We start from the raw sequence: 18,477 nt of genomic DNA, 5'->3' as shown, positions 1-18,477 counted from the left end.
CTCCTCCTCGTACCGCCCCTTCCGGGCGCCCCGGCGCTGCCGTCCGCCGTGAGGCGCCATGGCTGCCGCCGCCCGGCTGCGGCGGCGGCTGCTGCTGGCGGTGCCATGGCGCTGGCGCTGCAGTCCCCGCCGCGGCGGTGCTGCCTGCCCGTCGGCGGGGCAGATCCGCGCCGCCTTCCTGCGCTTCTTCGAGGAGCGCCACGGCCACCGCCGCCTGCCCTCGGCCCCCGTGCGGCCCCGCGGCGACCCGCGTCTCCTCTTCGTCAATGCGGGCATGAACCAGGTGCTCTTCCCTGTCCTGCACCTCCCCTCCTCCGGCTCGCCGGCGCTTCCGCATCTCAGAGGAGCGCCGCCCGGCTCGGGGTGTCCCCTGCCAAGATCTCCGGCGTTGCCCTGGGCTCCCCGCGCCGCCGTCCTGCTGGACGCCTCTCGTAGTGCCGCAGTGCTGTGCGAGTCTCCCCCGCTGGCGATAGTTTAAAACTGTCAACATAATCTTGTGCCGTGTGTTCTGGAACGAACTAGCTAAAGCAGGGAGGTTGGACCAGATGGCCCACTGTGGTCCCTTCCAACCTGACCCATTCTGTGTATCGGGAGCCCCAGGCGCAGGCTCACTGCACTAGGTGGCATCTGTCCATAGCGGGTACAGATGCCACCTAGGCATCTGTAGGAATGCCTACACCTAGGCATCTAGAGCGTGTGTCTCTCGTTTCCAGTTCAAGCCTATTTTCCTGGGCACGGTGCACCCCCGGAGTGAGCTGGCCCAGTACCGGCGGGTGGTGAACAGCCAGAAGTGTGTGCGTGCAGGAGGGAAGCACAACGATCTGGAGGATGTAGGCCGAGATACTTACCATCACACATTCTTTGAGATGCTGGGGAACTGGTCCTTTGGGGATTACTTTAAGGTGAGGTGATAGTAGTGAACCCTTTCTAGGGGAAAACATAACCTGCCTTTCAGAGCTGTGCTGTAGTGCCATAGGAGTGTGTACAGAAGGTGTTTTGGTAAGATCCAGATTCATTCCTGGGGGCTCTGTGGCCTGGAACAGCGGTGGTGAGCTCATGGGCTCTATTGCTGAATGTGTCCTGAAGACTCTCAAAGCACTCAGCCTGCCAAAGCTGTGACCAACATGTAAAAATAAAAGTTTTCTGTGAGAATGCCAGTGTTAGCCACTTAATATGGTGTAAAGAGGTTACCAGCTCATTTAATGTTTGTTACTAGAAGGTTTGAAAAGGGAAGAAGAACAAAGGATGCTAAGTTTTTTAGGTGACATATAGATTTTTTCTTTGGAAATTAAATAATCCATGTAACTCTGCCAGCAAGCACATAGATGCACACCATGCTGAAGGGCTCACAACATTTTAGAAATGTCAGTTTTCCACTGGCAGCAGTGAGCTGTTTCATTCTCCTGACCTTCATCCTTGCTCTTTGCAATACGTCTGAAAATTAGAAAGGGAGAGAAACAGCTGAAATTAACTTCTTTGTTGTTTGATTCCCATTCTAAAGACTCTGAATTATTGTGCTTCATTTATGTTCCCTACCTGCTCAGGAGGAGGCATGTAGCATGGCCTGGGAGCTCTTGACAGAGGTCTATGAGATCCCCAGAGATCGTCTCTATGTCACCTACTTTGGTGGAGACCCCTCGCTGGGGCTGAGCGCAGACGAGGAGTGCAGGGATGTGTGGCTCCACTTGGGGTAAGTGTGTCAGAGAAGAGGTGCTGACATTTTACTTTCCACAGTCTTGCATTTGCTCTTTAGTTGATCAGCTGTGGGGGCCAGAGAGTATGTTTTACCATTTTGTTTCTGGTTTCTTTGCGCTGTTAAAAGTCAGCTGGGCTCTGAACTCACTGGGTCTCTTGAACTTTTGGTTCATTCTCAGGTAGTATCAGTGGGGGTGGGTATGTGCCTAAAACTGGCTGGCCTGGATGAAGTACGTACAGGATCTCCAATCCTTTGCTTCCTCTCCATCATGAGAGTGTGTTCTCTGAAAGCAGGCAATGTCTGCTTCAGTGAGAGGGTGCAGCCATTGCAGAGAGCACTGCTGTGCTTGGGGATCTTGTTCCAGCTGTATGTAGGCTTTGAGCCCAAGGCAGCCAGCTCTGTGCCACTGATGGTGTTCAGGTCTTGCCTCTGCTCCAAGGAGCAAGGTGCTCCATAGACCCAGTGGAGAGCCTGTCTTGGTCAGCAGGGGCCAGGCTGTGTTTGCCCATAATTCTGGGCTGAGACTAGGGTCCTGTGTGGTTTGGCTCACTTAATCTTACTAAGGAGAGTAATTCTGTGTGAACAGAAGGAAGCAGAGGAAGTAGAGAAACAGAGGAATTCTGATGTGTTTCCTTTTTGAGTCTGTAGAAGGAAGAAAGGATTCCTTTCTTCCAGCTTTCTTTGTGATCTGGGTTACTGTGTGGTTTGTGTGTATGCCTCAGCACTGCCATCTCTGTTATCTGCCTTTCCAGGGTTCCTGCCAGTCACGTGCTTCCTTTCCCATTGAAGGATAACTTCTGGGAGATGGGGGACACAGGTCCTTGCGGTCCCTGCACAGAGATCCACTATGACCACGTGGGTGGTGGCAGAAATGCTGCAGCACTGGTGAACCAGGGCAGCCCCGATGTAGTGGAGATCTGGAACTTAGTTTTCATGCAGTACAGCAGGTACCAAGCATCTCATCTGAACTCCAGAGCCTTTCCCCCTAGCCTGACTCCAAAATCATGGGTATATTCTCAGACTTATCACTGGTTTCCAGAAGGTAGCAATACCAAGACCAGGAGCAAGAGAGAAACTGTGGAGATTTGCCCAGCATGGCTCTTGGTCCCCTTTGCTTTAAATCCCTGTCTTCTTCAACCTTCACTGCCTATTCTCCCTTAATGCTGCATTCCAGAGATCTCTTGAGGTCTGCAGCAGTCTGGAAGAGGAGGAGAAGGCCTTTTTTCCTTACATTGCAGCCTATCCTACATTGCATTTTCCTTACATTGCAGCCTATGCTATGTGATGGTCAGATAATGGCTGCCTGACAGGGCTAAGGCAGGCTGCTGTCACTCTTATCCCTGAGCTTCCTTATGCTGGGTCACCCAATGTTTCCATCCCCTGTCACTTTCCCATTCTCTTTGATTCACCTGTTCCTTATTTTTGCTCATGAACTGATCCTTGCTTCTCTTTTGCCTTTTATTTTTCCTGCCTGGCTGACAGAGAGGTGGAGGGGAATCTCCTTCCCTTGCCGCAGTACCATGTGGATACAGGAATGGGTCTGGAAAGACTGGTGACAGTTCTGCAGAACAAACGTTCCAGCTATGACACAGATCTCTTCACTCCCATCTTGGATGCTATTCACAAGGTGATGGTGCTTCTGCTTAGAGTCACAGCTCAACAAAAGCTCCTTGAACACAGACTGCTTGCTGGGTAGCATAGTATAGTCTTCTCTGAGCAGTTACTGAGCAGTGTCTTGAGGCGGGAGGTTATGTCCTGCCAGGTCCAATGCAGTGTTCTAGAAAAAAGGGAGAATTCCAGGCTGGAAATCTGCTGGAATTTCAGCACTGCTGATTCATTTTCCTTTAAAGTGTTTTAAGTTTCTCAGTGCTAGGGCATTGGCTGACCTGTGTTAGTTACAGAAGTCTTGGTCTGTAGTGCCGTGGAAGGATTTGATGAGTACATCTTAGGTGCACGGCGTTCAGAGGTACTTGAAAAACATGATGTCAGGCATAGCTGGCTGCCTCTTGTGTTGAAACTTCTTCTGCAGCCATTTTCTGCTGATTTTCTCTCTACTTTCTCTTTTAGGTCTGCAGGGCACCCAGATACCAAGGTTTGGTCGGGAATGCTGATGTTGGGCGTGTGAACATGGCCTACCGCGTGGTGGCAGATCATGTGCGCACCCTGTGCGTGTGCATCACTGATGGCATCTACCCAGGCTTCTCTGGAGCAGAGTAAGGACGTAAGGAGATGGCATGAGGTGGAGGAAGTTAGGTCTAGAAAGGAATATGAACAGCCAGGGAAGAGGTTCTAGTGTGGGCCCCAGATAGGGAGTACATGAGCTTTTAGGGAGACAGGAAGATGAGAGCCAGGAAGGGGTTCCAATCTGCAGACTTCCCCTTGGATGGGTGTAGAGTGTTGGGAGCATCTGGCCTGTGCTGATGAATCAGACCAGATGAGCTGGGGGATGCTGGATGTGGCAGCTGGGCAGGGATGCTCACAAGGCTGCCTGAGGAATCCTTCTCTGTTTTCAGACTGGTGCTGCGTCGGATCCTGCGCAGGGCTGTACGCTTTTGCTCTGAAGTTCTACAGGCTCCACCTGGGCTCCTGGCCTCCCTGGTGCCTACAGTCGTGGAAGTGCTGGTGAGTAAAACTGCTGTCTTGGGGGAAAAAGGTCATCACGCATCCTATTCAGCCCCAAGTCCATTTTCTGCATACTGTCAGGAGTCAATTTTGGATGGGAAGGAGCTCCAGGGAGGTGTTACCTGATGGTATGCATTCCAGCATTAAAAACCTCTTGTCCGTATTATCACTTGTGATGGGAGGGAGGGGATGTAGTGACATCAGTGGTACAGTCAGCACAAGCATGTGTTACTGTATGCAAGTAACCTCTATAATGTTTGTGACATGCTGCGAGATCCCCCGAGGAAGATGCTGAGGATGTTATCACTAACTGAGGCTCACTTCCACAGGGAGATGCTTATCCAGAGCTGAGAAGGAATGCCAACCTGGTGAGCAATGTGGAATCCCCTTGTCTCATTAACTTTGTGAATCACTGCTCTCAAGGCCAGAAATCAGCCTGCCCTTCAGACTTAGCTGGAGGAGTTTGCGTAGCCTCCTCCGCAATCATGTTCTCATGGGTGGACTGAGATGTTCTGGGCACAAGTGTCTGTGGCAGATTTCCATATGGTCCACTAGGTCCTTACCAGGGACTGCATGTGCTGTGTAATGCGGCTGTTGCTCTAAAAAAGCTACAGTAGCTATTTTGGTTGAGTGCAAATACAGCCCGTCCTCTCCTGCGTACCCTTTGTCTAAAGTGGAATGATGATTTAAGGCTAGTCCCAGCTTGCTTCCACTTACAGCAACTTCTCTGGCTGTTCCAGACATACAGTTGTAATTGGGTCATAGGGAACATTTGTCAGCCTAAAGCTTTCCCCATGTGGATGGTCAATATTTCCTTGACAGGAGTGGTGACAGGAGACACAATGACTTTGGCACTGTTCAATAATGCATCAGAGCCATGTTGTGATGGGTACATGCAGAACAAAAAGGCTGGTTTATATGCTTTGAGCTGACTAAGCAGGTCTGAGCTGAGCTGGAGAACTCCCTGAAATGTGGGTAACTCTTCTGATCCTTGGGCAGATCAAGGATATCATTAATGAGAATGAGGCTGCATTTCTATCCTCCCTGGAGCGCGGGAGGTGCATCATCGAGCGGACAGTGCAGCAGATGGAGCCCTCCACAAATTTCCCAGGTGAGTGTCCCTCCTCTGACAAGCTGCACTTAAGAGACAGTTTACTCCAGGTCCTCACAAGCATTGCAGTCAAAACTGGTGGATGTTTGCCTCCCCTGCGTTTTCTGTAACACTAGCCCCAGACAGAGGAGCAGATGTTCCTTTCTCCAGACCGGAGTTGTTTTCTAGTACTTTGTCCTCACAACAAACTAGGCAACAACCAAGTTAGAAATATTCCCTTGCTGTTTTATTGACTGATCAACAAGGTCGTTATACACATCTGAGAGAAGAAGCACAGGACCCAACCAGTGCAGCTGCCTGTCTAGATGTTCTGCACTGAATTTTAGTAGGAGGGGGGCTGTGGAGCCTTATTAATACTCTGTCCCATGCAAGAAGAACTCCAAGGCTTCTCTTCCCCATTAACCAGTTGCACAGGTAGATCCAGTTACCAAAGCACACACTAGACTGATCCCACCCAGACAAATCTTGAGATGCCTTTGCTTTCTGTGTTCACACAGAGTTCTTGTCCTTCTTTTTGTCTTACAGCTGAGGTAGCCTGGTCTCTCTATGGGAATCTGGGATTCCCTCTGGATCTGATTGACTTGATGCTTGAAGAGAAGGGAATCAGTCTGGATTCAGCTGCTTTTAACAAACTTGCTCTGGAAGATGCAAAGGTAAGAGGAAGACCTGTATTGTCAGAATAATTCAAAGCCTTACCTGTCTCCTGTGACCGTGGAAGCAGGATTTCTTTCACTGCTGAGGCTCTTCAGAGCACCACAGGGCTACCTGCCTTCTCCCTGAAGTGAGTTTGAAACAGCAGTGGCATCTCAGTCCCCTTGTTTCTGAATGTGGAACTGAACTGTTGGTGGTTTTTCTTCAGGTATTTTATGATGCTGGAGTGAAGGTTATGAAATATTTATATAGATTAGGACAGTCCTCTGTTAGTCATGTAGTCTAACTTCTCACAAAGTAGAACCAGCTTAGACAGCTGAAGCAGCAAATTATTTATGAAGAGTTTACAAAATCTCCACCACCTCACTAGTGCTGAAATACTTGCACTGCCCACTCACCACCATCCCCTAGTGCAGTAATTGGTTTGAGGCCTTCCTCTCCTGAGCTTTAATGGCCTGGAAGCTTCACAGCAACACAGCAATCTGTGCCAGGAGGGATGTGTTAACAGCCAGGTATGGCCTGGCTCAAGGCTATCACAGAGTGGTATTCAGTACTTGTGAGGTTTGAAGGGATGGGCTTAATTAGCATTAGCCTACATCAAGCCTGGATCTGAACAAGCCTTTTCCATGGAGGTGGAAGAAGTCATTCCTAGTCTTACAGTTCCAGTTACCTGTTTGCTTGCCCCCAGGGAGCTGCCATCTAACTGTGCCTTTGCTCTGCTGCAGCGGAAGTCTGGTGGCCCACAGGCTGGACAGCCAGGGACCGCAAACACCCGTCTGGATGTGCACTCGCTGGCTTGGCTGCAGGGCAGCAGTGTGCCTGCTACAGATGACTCTCCCAAGTACGCCTACACGCTGGGGCAGCACGGCCAGTACGGTGAGTGCCTGGCCCACCTGCAAAGCAAGCTCTGCTGGAGTCCCTCACATGCCTGCTTTTGTTGCCTAGCCCCATGTGTGCACAACGTGTACTTCGTGGTCCAAACCTGTCCACCTTGCTGCCATGTTTCTTCCCTACCCCTGTACCTCATCCCAAACCAGGTGCTTTTCTTAGTGCTGTTGGTATGTCCCTAGGAAGGCTCTGGGATGGTAACAGGGCGGAGCTCTGGGTTGGCACCACTGTGTGCAGTGGTGAAACAGGAACTGTTGATTTCTTCTAGAGATAAGTCTGGTCTCCAACAATTAGGCTTCTGGGTGTGTGCTCGAGAGAAAGAAGGATAATTACGCAAGGTTTTAGGTAGCTGTGTGAAAGCGGGCCCTTGCTGTTTCCGTGGCAGACCGCTAGGTGCCAGCGCAGGCTTTTTGTCACCTACGGTAACTGAGGCTGCTGATACTCTACGGAAGGCATGAAGATAAGCAACAGTGGCTTATCAAGATAAGACAGAGGTGGTGTGGCTGTCACAGACCATTAGAGAAGGCTGTGTACAGCCAACTCCCTTTTACCCAGTGTGCTGGTGGCAGCCCACGCTAAGCAGAAAGTGAGGCAATTCAAACTATATATACTACACCAAGAGCACAACAGAGGAAAGAAGCCTCATAGTGACATTGGCTCAAATCCCCAAACTAGAACTGTCCCACCTTCTTAGCTTCTAAATCATGGAATAATTTGGGTTGAAGGGAATCTCTGGATGTCCAGTTTCACAGTTGGATCACATTGCTCAGAGCTTTGTCCATTTAAGTTTTCATTATCTTCAGGGACAAAAATCTCATAGGCTATCTGTTCCCTGTTCTTTATCACTCTTAGTGTGTAAAGGATTTTTTCTTCAGGTACAGCCAGAATTTCCTGTACTCTTGATGTAGTCTCCCAAATGCTAAATAGGGATGAATAACCTCTTTCTTTGACTGCTGGCTGTTTGTGTTCATACAGCTCAGCAGGCAGGCAGCCTTCCTTGCTGCAAGGGTACCCTGCTGCCTTGTGTTCAGCTTGCTCCCAAGAACCTAAGATTTCTGTCAGTTCATTTCTGTAGGCTGCTCAGATGCCTTCAGAAAGCAGTCCAGTTCTTCAATGTATCAGCCAGTCCTTGCCAATTAAGTGGGATATGAGTACATGTCATTTTGTCATGGATAATTATTAATGAAGATGTTAAGTGGTGTTGTCCCTTATATCAGCCACCAAGCATCCCAGGCACAACCAGGTAGCTCTGCTAGTAGCTGAATATCAGTTGAACATTGAACTACTGAGCAATTCTCACTGGGGCCCTCTGCCCAGCCAATTACACACCCAATTTATGGGCCACTTGTCCTCAGTGCCCAAATTTGGATTCAAGGAGCCTACAGGAGAGCATGTTAGATGCTTGCTGCACCCAGGAACATAACATCCCTGTTGTCCCCTATCCACAGCATCTTCATAAAAGTCAGTCAGGTTTGCCAAGCTTGCAGTGTAGCAAGATGCAGATGTGTTTGTGCCTCATTTTCTTTACCAGGCTCATGTGGAGCCAGATTGGGTGTCCCTGCCTGCTTAGCTGCTGCTCTGCAGTTCTGTCATTAGGTAAGTGAGGGGTGACTTAGTTCCAGTCCTTTGTCCCTTCTGCCAGTAGCTGTTCTTCTCCTACCAAGGCAAAGTTCCAGCTTTCAGTATAGCCCAGGTGTTGGCAGGGTTGGCACAGGGAAGTGATCCCTCCTTTTCTGTTGCAGTCTGACAGGCTGTATGCACTAACTGCTGCTGTCTTCTTCTCCCTGACAGAGTTCAGTCCATGCCAGGCCACTGTCCTGATGCTGTACAAAGATCAGTCTCTCCATAAGGAAGTTGGGGGAGGGCAACGCTGTGGTGTCATCTTGGACAGGACTAACTTCTATGCAGAGCAGGGAGGGCAAGACTCTGACCAAGGCTACATGATACGTTTAGGACAGCAGGTAAGGCCCTTTGCTGCCTAACCCAAAGCTGCCATGGGTTCTGTGGCCAGGCAGAATTCTCCAAGTGATGGGTTGTTCTACTGTGTTAATTTGCGAGCTGCTGACTCTTGACAGTTCTCTTGGCTTAGCATCAGAGTTGGTGGGGTAAGACAGAATCAGCAAAAACTTCACAAGGGCATTCTTGCTGCTGTGGCTGTCTCTCACAGCCCTTTGCAATTTCATCTTGCTGAGGAAGACTAAGGTCTTCTCAGGTCTTCCTTCAATGTGCTGTATTCTTGCCAGCTGGGGTTGTAATGCTGAGAGAAGGCAATCACTGATCACAGAGTCCGTGAACTGAGTCAGTCCTGGACAGCTGCAAGTGCTGCCCAACCTGAAACCCAGTGCAAAAACCCTTATTCCTCCCAAGAGCATCAGGGAGGACCTCCACTTCTGCAGCATGTTTCTTCAGCCTTGCCAAAGGGAGAGCTTTTACCCTGTACTGGGAAGTTACACGAGGCACAACCTTTTCTCCTTTCCCCATCTCTAGCTCTTGATAATCACTCCTGGGCCTTTTTAGCCTTGCAGAATGTTACAGTGCCTTGCTCAGCACTTCTCCCCAGGCTAAAGTGGTGGTCCAGTTTTGTTGCTATCCCAGTGAGGCAGAAATGGTGCCTTGGATGCCAGAGATATGCCTTGGGAGATGCTGTTAATTTTCTCATGGATGAGTATAGTTGTTAAGAAAATTAGTCAGCAGTTACTGCCTGTCCACTGCAAGCTGGCAACTTCAGCATACTTTATAGTGAGTGGCTGGGTACAGGCAAGGTCTGAGACACTTTGGTTATGCTTGCAGTAAGCTTCTCTCTGTTTTTCCCACCCCATCCCTGTCTTTTAGGGATCAGTGGGAAATGTGCTTCCCAGTCGGGTCAAGCAGGTACACAGCACAGGTATTTGGAGCTTCCCTGTGTCCTAACTCGTTTTTCTGTCTCTTTGCTCAGGATGTGCTCTTCCCTGTAGAGTCAGTTCATCTCTGTGGTGGCTATGTGATCCATGAGGTGACTGCTGTGGAAACCCTGCGTGCTGGTGACCAAATGCAGCTCTTTGTGGATGAGGTGATAACTTAGTGCTCTTAACCTTTTCCTTGTGATATCCTGAGTAAACCAGGCACAGCAGATCTTTGTCACTTGTATTCTTGAGGCTGTTCTTCCTCATAGCGTGCAGTGGGAAGGAGATACCACAACTGACTCTGTAATCTTTGTAACCCATTGATCTGTCCAAAAGTACCTACCCGTTACTGTTTTACAAAGATGATCCCATGGAAAAATGAGTTAGAGCTGCCCCATCACATAACTCATCTGACAGCTGTACTGCCTGTTGGGTTTCCTCCATCTTCTCCTATCCGCTGACATGCAGTCTTTTCCTTATCTCTTTGTGCCATCCCTTGTAGGGAAAGCTGGGCTCCAGGATGGCTTTGATGAATGGAGACGAGAGATCTCTGAAGGCTGTTCTTAGAATATCAGGTTTATTAGGGATGGTGAAAGGTCTTGCTTGGAAGCTGCCAGATGCAGCACATGGCAAGGCCTGAGGGGATGGCGGAGGGGAGAGACAAGAGGTAGAGAGGATGCTCTAGGAGAGGGTGGAAGTTCCAAGAGAGCGGGGATTCCAAGAGGGCATCGGTCCCTCATAGACCCCTTATCAGGGGGCTTCAAGGTGGGCTGGAACAAGACTTGGGCCAATGGGGGTCACAGACACTTGATGCTTCAGGGTAGGGTTACAGGTGTGGGATGAACCATACATTTTGAGGATTGAGATAGAACAGTCCATTTGACCTTTGGACCTATCTATAGGTAAGGGTATTGTCCAGCCAGTAGGGGGGATTGTCTTCATCCTGGCTGTACTATTGTGAATCTTTTGCCAGGCAATTATATTTATTCATCCTTCCCAACAATCCCTCTCCCCCGAGCTGCGGAGGGCGAGCACTCCCTGCTAAGTGGTGTGTGTTTTCAGGCACAGCGCCTGGCCTGCATGAGGAACCACACTGCCACCCACCTGCTGAGCTTCGCGCTCCGGCGTGTCCTGGGGGACAGCACCGAGCAGCGGGGCTCACACGTCACAGCACAGCAGCTGCGCTTCGACTTTGATACCAAGGTGACTCTGAAATCCAGGTCCCTAGTTCTCAGCACTACCAGCATTCAGGGATTCTCTCCAGGGATTTTTCCCCTCTCCCCATAATCACTCCTTTAGAGACAAGTCACGTTTTGTCTGAGTAATGAAGCTTGGTCCTCTGGAAGTGACCATGTCCATTTTGCATTGACCTGACCCTGAGCAGGGCTTGTTGAGGGGTTGAATGGGGGTCAGAAGAGAAAGGACTTAGCAAGGCCAGTGGTCATGGTACTGACACAAAATAGTGTAAAGGAGTCTTTGAGAGATGGTGCTTGGCTGTGACACATAGCTGATGTCTGTACTGGACATTCAGGTGAGAGTATTTGTGAAGCTTTGGGTCGGGTAACCTGGTAACCTGTCATTCATTCTGGTATCTCTTTTGAAGACTTTGGCTGATGCTCTTCCATCAAAAATCCTTATCTCTAAGTAGAATGTGGGAGGGCCATGATGTTCACAGTTCCCTTTTACAAGCAGAGAAGATGAGATGCAGGGGTAGAGTGGTGTGCCCAAGCTAAATCATCTGGTGGCTGTGCCCCAGATCTCCCTCCTTCATTCTGTACCTCTCGGGAGGCTTCTGAATGTGGCTGATTTGCTTCCTCAGGGCCATGTGACTGTGGAGCAGCTGCAACAAGTGGAGCAAGTGGTCCAGGACCTGATCCAAAAAAATGAGGTGGTGCATGTGGCTGAAGTCCCCCTCACACTGGCAAGAAGAGTTCAGGGGCTCCGTGCGGTGGATGAGGTATGGCAGGATGGCAGCACACATCTTCATGAGCATTCTCCTTCAGCAGGAATCGTCTCAGACACGAGATGTTGACACAATGTGTTTCTGCAAAGGAATTGTCTCCCAAAACTCAGGTGGAAAATAGGACAGAGATGAGGTCTCAGGACACTGCTGTAAAACATGGACACTGGTGATGCACAGGCTTTCTGTTTATGCCTGTGGACCAAAAGCCTGTCATGTCACCAATTGTGTCTTTCTCCCACTGGTGGCTGGTTGTGGGGGAGAAATGGTGCCACCCCTGACTCAGAGGCTGTTCTAGAATAGGAGAAAAATGAGGCAGACCCTGAAGCTATGTAGTTAGTCGCTAAGTGCCCCTGAACAATGGTGTTGTTAGCTGCTGATCCCTGTCTCCTCTGTCAGGGGTATCCAGATCCAGTGAGGATAGTGTCCCTGGGGGTCCCTGTGGAGAATGTGCTGACCTGTGACTCCAAGGCTGCAATGCAGACCTCTGTGGAGCTCTGCTGTGGGACGTAAGTGACTTTTACTTGCAGCCAGAGGGCATGTTTGTGGGCAGTTGTGGCTGAGGTAGAAACATCACTATAAGCTCACCTTCCTGTCCCTGTGAAACTAAGTTTCCTCACTGGAAAAATATTTTTTGAGGACAGGATGGGCTATTTACAAAGCTTGGGAAGTTCCAGGGTGAACAAACCTTAACAAAATGCACAGCATTTTTCCTTACTTCATAGTCTGAAACTGACCTGGAAGCCACAGAGCACCAGCAGGGTATGGGAAAGGTGTGTGTGACTTGTCACACCAGGGTTTTGGAGCTTTGCCTTTGGGGTTACAGAAGGGCTGGGTGCCTGGCTAAAGACTCCAATTCAGCTGTGAGAACTTGAGACTGCTCTGATTATGTTAATTAATTATCTTCACCCTCTTCTGCTTTTAGCAGTAATGAGAGTAGAAGAAAAGGACAGTGCTCTTAGGACAGTGCTGACACCAAAAAAATAAAAAAAAGGAGGAACAAACTGGTCTTAGAGCAGATAGAGCTTGAAATGAGCAATTTTCTACCTATGAGATCTTCTTGTAAGAGTAGTGGGACAAGAAACTGCATGGGAGAAGAGATGATCAATTTTTATGAAGATCTCTGGAATGATTTCTTGTGGTAACAGAACCCAAGACACTGTAGTTTTCATATCCAGCATTGAATAAACAAGAAGGAAAAGGGAGGTTGTCAGTGTCCTGAGACTACACAACTATCCTTTGTCTGGAGTCTACTGGCCAGGCAGTGAGCTGGCCTGACAAGAGAGTGGTGGAGTAGCAGGTGAATAGAGGAGAAAAACACCAATTCATCTCACTGCTGAAGGAGAGGAAAGGAGGACAGAACTTGGCTGCATATTTGACTGGAGCCTCCTTGGCAAGGTAGCACAGAGGTTCCTCTGGAATAGCCTCAACTCTGCTGTCTCTTGCCTGACAAGGTGCCATCAGGATTTTAGGGATGAGAAAGGATTCAAGGTACTGGGATTAGGATTAGAAAAGGGCTGCTGGACTTTAGAGTTCTCAAAAAAAAGAACAGGGTTCCTGATTTCTGTTTGCAAAGAGCAACTTTCTTTCCTGTTCTCTGCTGACATTTTAGGCACCTCCTCCAAACAGGATCTGTGGAAGATCTGGCCATCATCAGCGAGCGTCAGCTTGTCAAAGGGATTAGCCGTGTCATTGCAGTGACAGGGGGACGAGCCAAAGAGGTAAGAAAGAGGCAAAAGAGATTTCTGCCATGTCAAGGCAGTGCCAGAAGGACCGACCTTTGTGGGTTCCTCATAGACAATTAGCTCCCCACTGCTTTGGTTGGAGCCTCCCTGCTGTGCCACATCTGGCTTCCTGCTTCAGCCTTGGACTCAGCTCTGCTACTGTACCTCACTGTTCACCTCCTTTCCCTCCCATCCTAGTTCTCTGTCTCCTTGACCTTCATTTCTCCTTTCAAACCCCCCCTTTCCAAGACAAAAACTTGCACAAAATATCAGGAAGCCTCTGGTCTATAAATTTCAGTCCCCCGGTAGGTATTTTAAGGTATAATTCTTCGTGCTTGGATTTGCACTTCATGATTACAGGGTTCTGGCCTCTTTCTTACAGCCCTTTTGCTTCCTTTCTTCAGTCTTTCTCCTGCTAAACTCTGATTCTGGTGTGGCTGGTTCTGTATAAAAAGTAAGCAACCTACTATTGTGTTCATGTGATCACTCTGTCCTTTGAGTATTCGAAGGTGTCAGGTGCCCCATAAGCCTTCTCTCTTCCTTTAAGGCTGCTGTCAGAGGAGAGTGACTCATAGTCGCTGGAATTGGAAAGACAAAAGGCAAAGGCCAACCCTGCAAATCTGTTACTTTTTGGCTGGCCATCCCCTGTGCATCTGTTTCCCAGAGAGGCTTTTCTTCATGCAGAAGAACAAAAAGCTGCAGGGTACATCTGCATGCTTTGCTGGAAGTGCTGACCTGAAGAGCCCCTGAGAGGATCTCTGTGCAAGTGTTAATGAGACAAGAGAAGCTGCAGAGAGATTTACTTGAAACAAGGGTTGTGTATCCTAGTTAGGCAGAGCAGTCCTCTGCTGTCCTGCTCTAAAGTCTTGCAGGACCATCCTGGGCACAGAGATCTGGCAGGGAGGAAATGCTCCAAAACGTAAGGATTGGTACTGGTGAAAAAAAACTTGTAATAGCTTTTTTAAAAAAAAATATTTATAGTAGCATTTTTGGTGAAAACAGTAAGAAATATATCAGGATAGGTAAACTCAGGAAATATGCTTGAATGGCTGATGAGGTTCCTTTTAGTGTTAGTGTTTCTCTTGTTTCTTCAGTCAGCAGTTCCAAGATTGCATTTGCTAATGGCAAAAGATTTCTAAGATGCTCCACAGAGCTCCCCAGTTTTTCCTCAGTGAAATCCTGATGATTTTGGTGCAAGTTTTTGAGGAAACATGAATTTTGACCATAAATAGCACATAAAGCTCAACAGCTTGGTCTGCCTGAGTGTGACCATTTAGCGTTGGTTGCAAATCTAGAGAGGAATGTTGTATTTCAGAGTCTTGCAGGAACAGTCATTCCTAAACCATCTGTAGGTGTCTTCTTACTGGATTCTGAGTAGTACTTCGGTGTTCATGATCCTGCTGTCTCCCCATTTTCTTCATCCCTGTGGACTGTTTCTGTTGCTGCATTTGAACCATGAATTCCTTCCATCTCTGCAGGCCCGGGAAGTAGGCCAGTGCTTAGCTGTGGAAGTGGACTCTGTCTCCTTACGAATGAAGCAGAGGATCACCTCTATTTCTGAGATGCAGAATCTCTCCAAAGAAGTGGGCCAGTTGACCAAAGTAAGGATTATATTCCTGTACAGAAAGCCCAGCATGGGCATATGGGACGCATGACTTTTTCCCTATCAGGTTCACATCTTATCATGGTCAATAGCAAGGGCAAGTTGCTACCTGCTGTTGCCTCTTTGGTCACAAGGATTTTTGCCAGCATCCAGGTGGCTGTGTTGCAGATGGCTAGCTGAAAAGAGAAAGCTGTTCAGCACTGTGACTGGCTGCCCTGGTCATGTGGGTTAAAGGAAGGTCTGGAAAGAGGCTGTGCTCCAGCCTGACCTCCCAGAGAACTAGCACTTTATGTTTAATGTTCTTACAGAGCAAATTGTCTTGCAGGTGGTGGCCAGCACTGCAATGCCCCAGTGGCAAAGAAAAGACCTACAGACCATCCTGAAAGCGCTGCAGCGAACAGCCAACACAACTATCAAGAAACTGGAGCTGCAGCAGGTACTGAGGCAGCAGCACACCAGCTTGCAGCCAGCTGATAGCACATGCCAGTGGACCTGATGTCTCTGTCACTCTTCAGAGCCACTCAGTCACTAGAGGCTCAGAAGGCAAAAGAAAGGAAAGCCTGTGCAATAATGCACGGTGCAACACAGACCCTGTGTTGGGTTGATTTCATTGGCCATTGTTTATGGGGCCATTGGTTAAAATGCAGAGAATGACTGGCTGGGCTTTTAGCACCTGCAGAATTTCCATGTCTCCCTGCCTCTGAGAACAGAGAGCCCCATACCAGCACTTTTGGCCAACACCAATAGGCATTGGGCCTCACTTCCTTGTTTATGCATGATGAGATGGTCCTCACAGTAGGCTTAACAGAGGTTTTCCTCCAGCTGCATGGATTTTGCTGTGCTTCCCACATGTGTTTGTGTTCTGCCAATTTATATTAAAAGCAGATTAGAAATACTTACTGGTAACAGAAATCTCAGGAGAACTATCCCTTTCTTAAAGTAGAAGCATCTTGCCACAGAAGCCTTCCTGAGACATGTGGCTCTGTATAGGTCCAGGAGAGAGGCTGGGGACTGAGTGAGTCACTCTCTATTTCACTTTTGACAGGGGTTCATCTCTGCTTGCATTTGTGGAAGGAGGGCTGTACAGCTCCACATGGAGATTTTCGTCTGCTAGTCTTTGACTCTGCTATCATACATCTCCTATCTGTCCCACAGAGCAATGCTTGCATTCCCTTTGTGTATATATTACATGGATTTATCCCCATGCAGCCCACCCTGTGCCACCTGTAGCCCTTCAAAGTGCTATTTTTCTCCCTCCAGGCTGAGAAGGTGGCACAAGTCTTGCTAGCAAAATACTGCAACCAGCCTGTCATCATTGATACTATCCCAGCTGATTCCCTCTCTGTGAGTAATCCACATTCTTTGTTGGCCCAGTGGTACCTCAGGTGCTACAAACAGCAAGAGGGGGTTGCTGAGCACATTTTCTGCTGGATGCTGCTCTGCTTTGCTGTTGCCTGACCTCTGTTATCCCTGCCTCTCCTAGATCCTAATGAAAGTAGTGAACCAGCTGTGTGACAAGTCTCCTGGCACATCAGTCTTGCTGCTCAGCCCTCAGACTTCGGGTGAGGTGCTCTGTGCCTGTCAGGTATCCAAGGTAAGCAGAACCCTGATTGAGGCAAAGGGAACCTGCCTGCCAAGGGGGGCTGGACCCACTGCTCAGCAGGTCCTGCTTGAGGCTTTTCCTGGGGTTTTGCCCAATGTTCGTGGTTAATCACACAGGGGCAGGACCTGAGATGACTGTACTGAGACCAGATGTACTTTCAGTCTCTGTTGGGCACAGATATCCCTGGCTCCTCCAGGCTGTGTTTGCCCAGGGGCAACATGTAAGCTCAGCCTTTATGGTCCTCACAGTCATTACTGCCTCAGGCTGGGTACAGAGAGGATGCTGTTAGCTTTCTTTATTCATAGATTGCAGGCTGCCGCACACTACAAATAACTTGCCTGTGTCTATTCCCCAGAGCTGCCTCCCTGGGTTCTCTGCTGCTGACTGGGCCATGGCTGTCTGTACACAGATGGAAGGGAAGGCAGGAGGCTCTCCCATCGTAGCTAAGGGCAGTGGAAATGCCAAAGGCATGCAGGGAGCCCTGACTACTGCACTGGAGTTCGCTCAGAGCAAGCTGTGATCCTTTAGTGCCAGGACAGCTGTATACACCCAGCTGGACACTTGATACCAAGCATATACTCTGCCCATCTGGAAGGATTAGCAGCTGAACATTGCTGCAACTACTGCCTTGGAGCACTTGACTTCTGAGCATCCAGGATCAGCAGAGACCCCACTGACAGAATGATGCTGCCTCTTCTCAGCATGAGCCTATGGCAGTGGAGCCTTGGAAAGCACCAGTTGCAACAGCAGATCCTACTTCTCATGGAACAGTGCAAATCTTGCCACAAGACCAGCACAGAAATTTTGTGAGAACATGGGGGTTGGGACTGTTACGTTAAAGCTATTAAAAGGTTGAGAGAATTCAATCATCTAATGTTTCTTGTAGCTGCACCTTTTTTTTCCTGCTCTGACAGAGGGGTTTGTTCTGCCCCTGCAGCTCCAGAAGTCAGCATTTACTCTTGTCTAAGCAGTTCCTTCCTACTGCAGAACTCTGAAAACCCCTTTGATTAAAAATGCTACTCTAATTTAGAAATTAGAGAAATCCCACCTTGCTTCTGGGCTCAGGCTTGTTAGGCTATGCAATAGGTAGAGCTGAAGCCAGTCGTCAGCACTGAGGGAACAAAATTGTCCCCCTTTCCACCTCTCTGCTTTGGATGAATGTTCTTATCTCTGTTTCTTCCTGCCACTCTCTTGCAAGTCCTTCCTTCTGGCTTCTTACTGGCTTGTACCTAAAAACCAGCACTGATATATATTGAGTTGTGAGAATGAAAACTGTTGCTGTGTTGCAGCATGGAAATCCCTACAGCAGGACTGTAGCCTGCTTTGTCTTGAGGTGAGCACGTCTCATAAACTGGTTATTATTCACAAGCAGTGGTGGACCCAGCAAATTCAATTCATAAAGACATTTCAGACTTCAGCGTTAAAGTGATGGTGAGAGCTCCTGGCCAAAGCATCATTATTTTAGATACAGGATTGACCTAAATAGAGATCATAAATGGTAGCTGAGTCAAAAGTGCAACAGGATAGTGATACAAACAGGTTTTCACCCTGTGAGCAGCAAGAGTAGCCTGACACAAATGAATTTCACCAGGTAGGGTTGCCTGTCACTGTGAAGGGAGATGGAGGACCAGTAGCTGCTTTTGGGGAGGGAGGGAGGGAGGAAGTGTAGAAGAACAGTGATGCTGATGGACAGGTAGCAGGAAATGGCTATCACATAGATACAGATTACTGAAGAGG

At 48.8% G+C, this 18,477-nt stretch overlaps 1 protein-coding gene across 2 annotated transcripts; it reads left to right on the top strand.

Moving 5' to 3' along the window:
- Positions 1–27: 27 nt before the first annotated feature.
- On the top strand, positions 28–17,614 carry AARS2 (alanyl-tRNA synthetase 2, mitochondrial). 2 transcript variants are annotated; one of them, XM_021550434.3, is made up of 22 exons: positions 28–283; positions 714–902; positions 1,545–1,690; positions 2,449–2,643; positions 3,179–3,323; positions 3,764–3,909; positions 4,210–4,318; positions 4,648–4,686; positions 5,318–5,429; positions 5,955–6,082; positions 6,806–6,956; positions 8,760–8,929; positions 9,904–10,017; positions 10,913–11,053; positions 11,670–11,807; positions 12,210–12,319; positions 13,423–13,531; positions 15,013–15,135; positions 15,463–15,573; positions 16,398–16,481; positions 16,621–16,731; positions 17,096–17,614. In XM_021550434.3, the coding sequence occupies exons 1-22, from the start codon at positions 59–61 to the stop codon at positions 17,258–17,260; spliced, it is 2,961 nt and encodes a 986-aa protein (XP_021406109.3). In that variant the 5' UTR covers positions 28–58; the 3' UTR covers positions 17,261–17,614. The 2 variants fall into 2 exon arrangements, with proteins under 2 accessions (XP_021406109.3, XP_085431724.1); XM_085575598.1 differs by lacking the exon at positions 714–902.
- Positions 17,615–18,477: the final 863 nt, after the last annotated feature.

The sequence above is a fragment of the Lonchura striata genome, chromosome 3, assembly GCF_050655825.1.
Source record: "Lonchura striata isolate lonStrDom1 chromosome 3, ASM5065582v1, whole genome shotgun sequence".
In the NCBI taxonomy this organism is placed as follows: Eukaryota; Metazoa; Chordata; class Aves; order Passeriformes; family Estrildidae; genus Lonchura; species Lonchura striata.
This window is presented reverse-complemented; position numbering and strand designations above follow the sequence as displayed.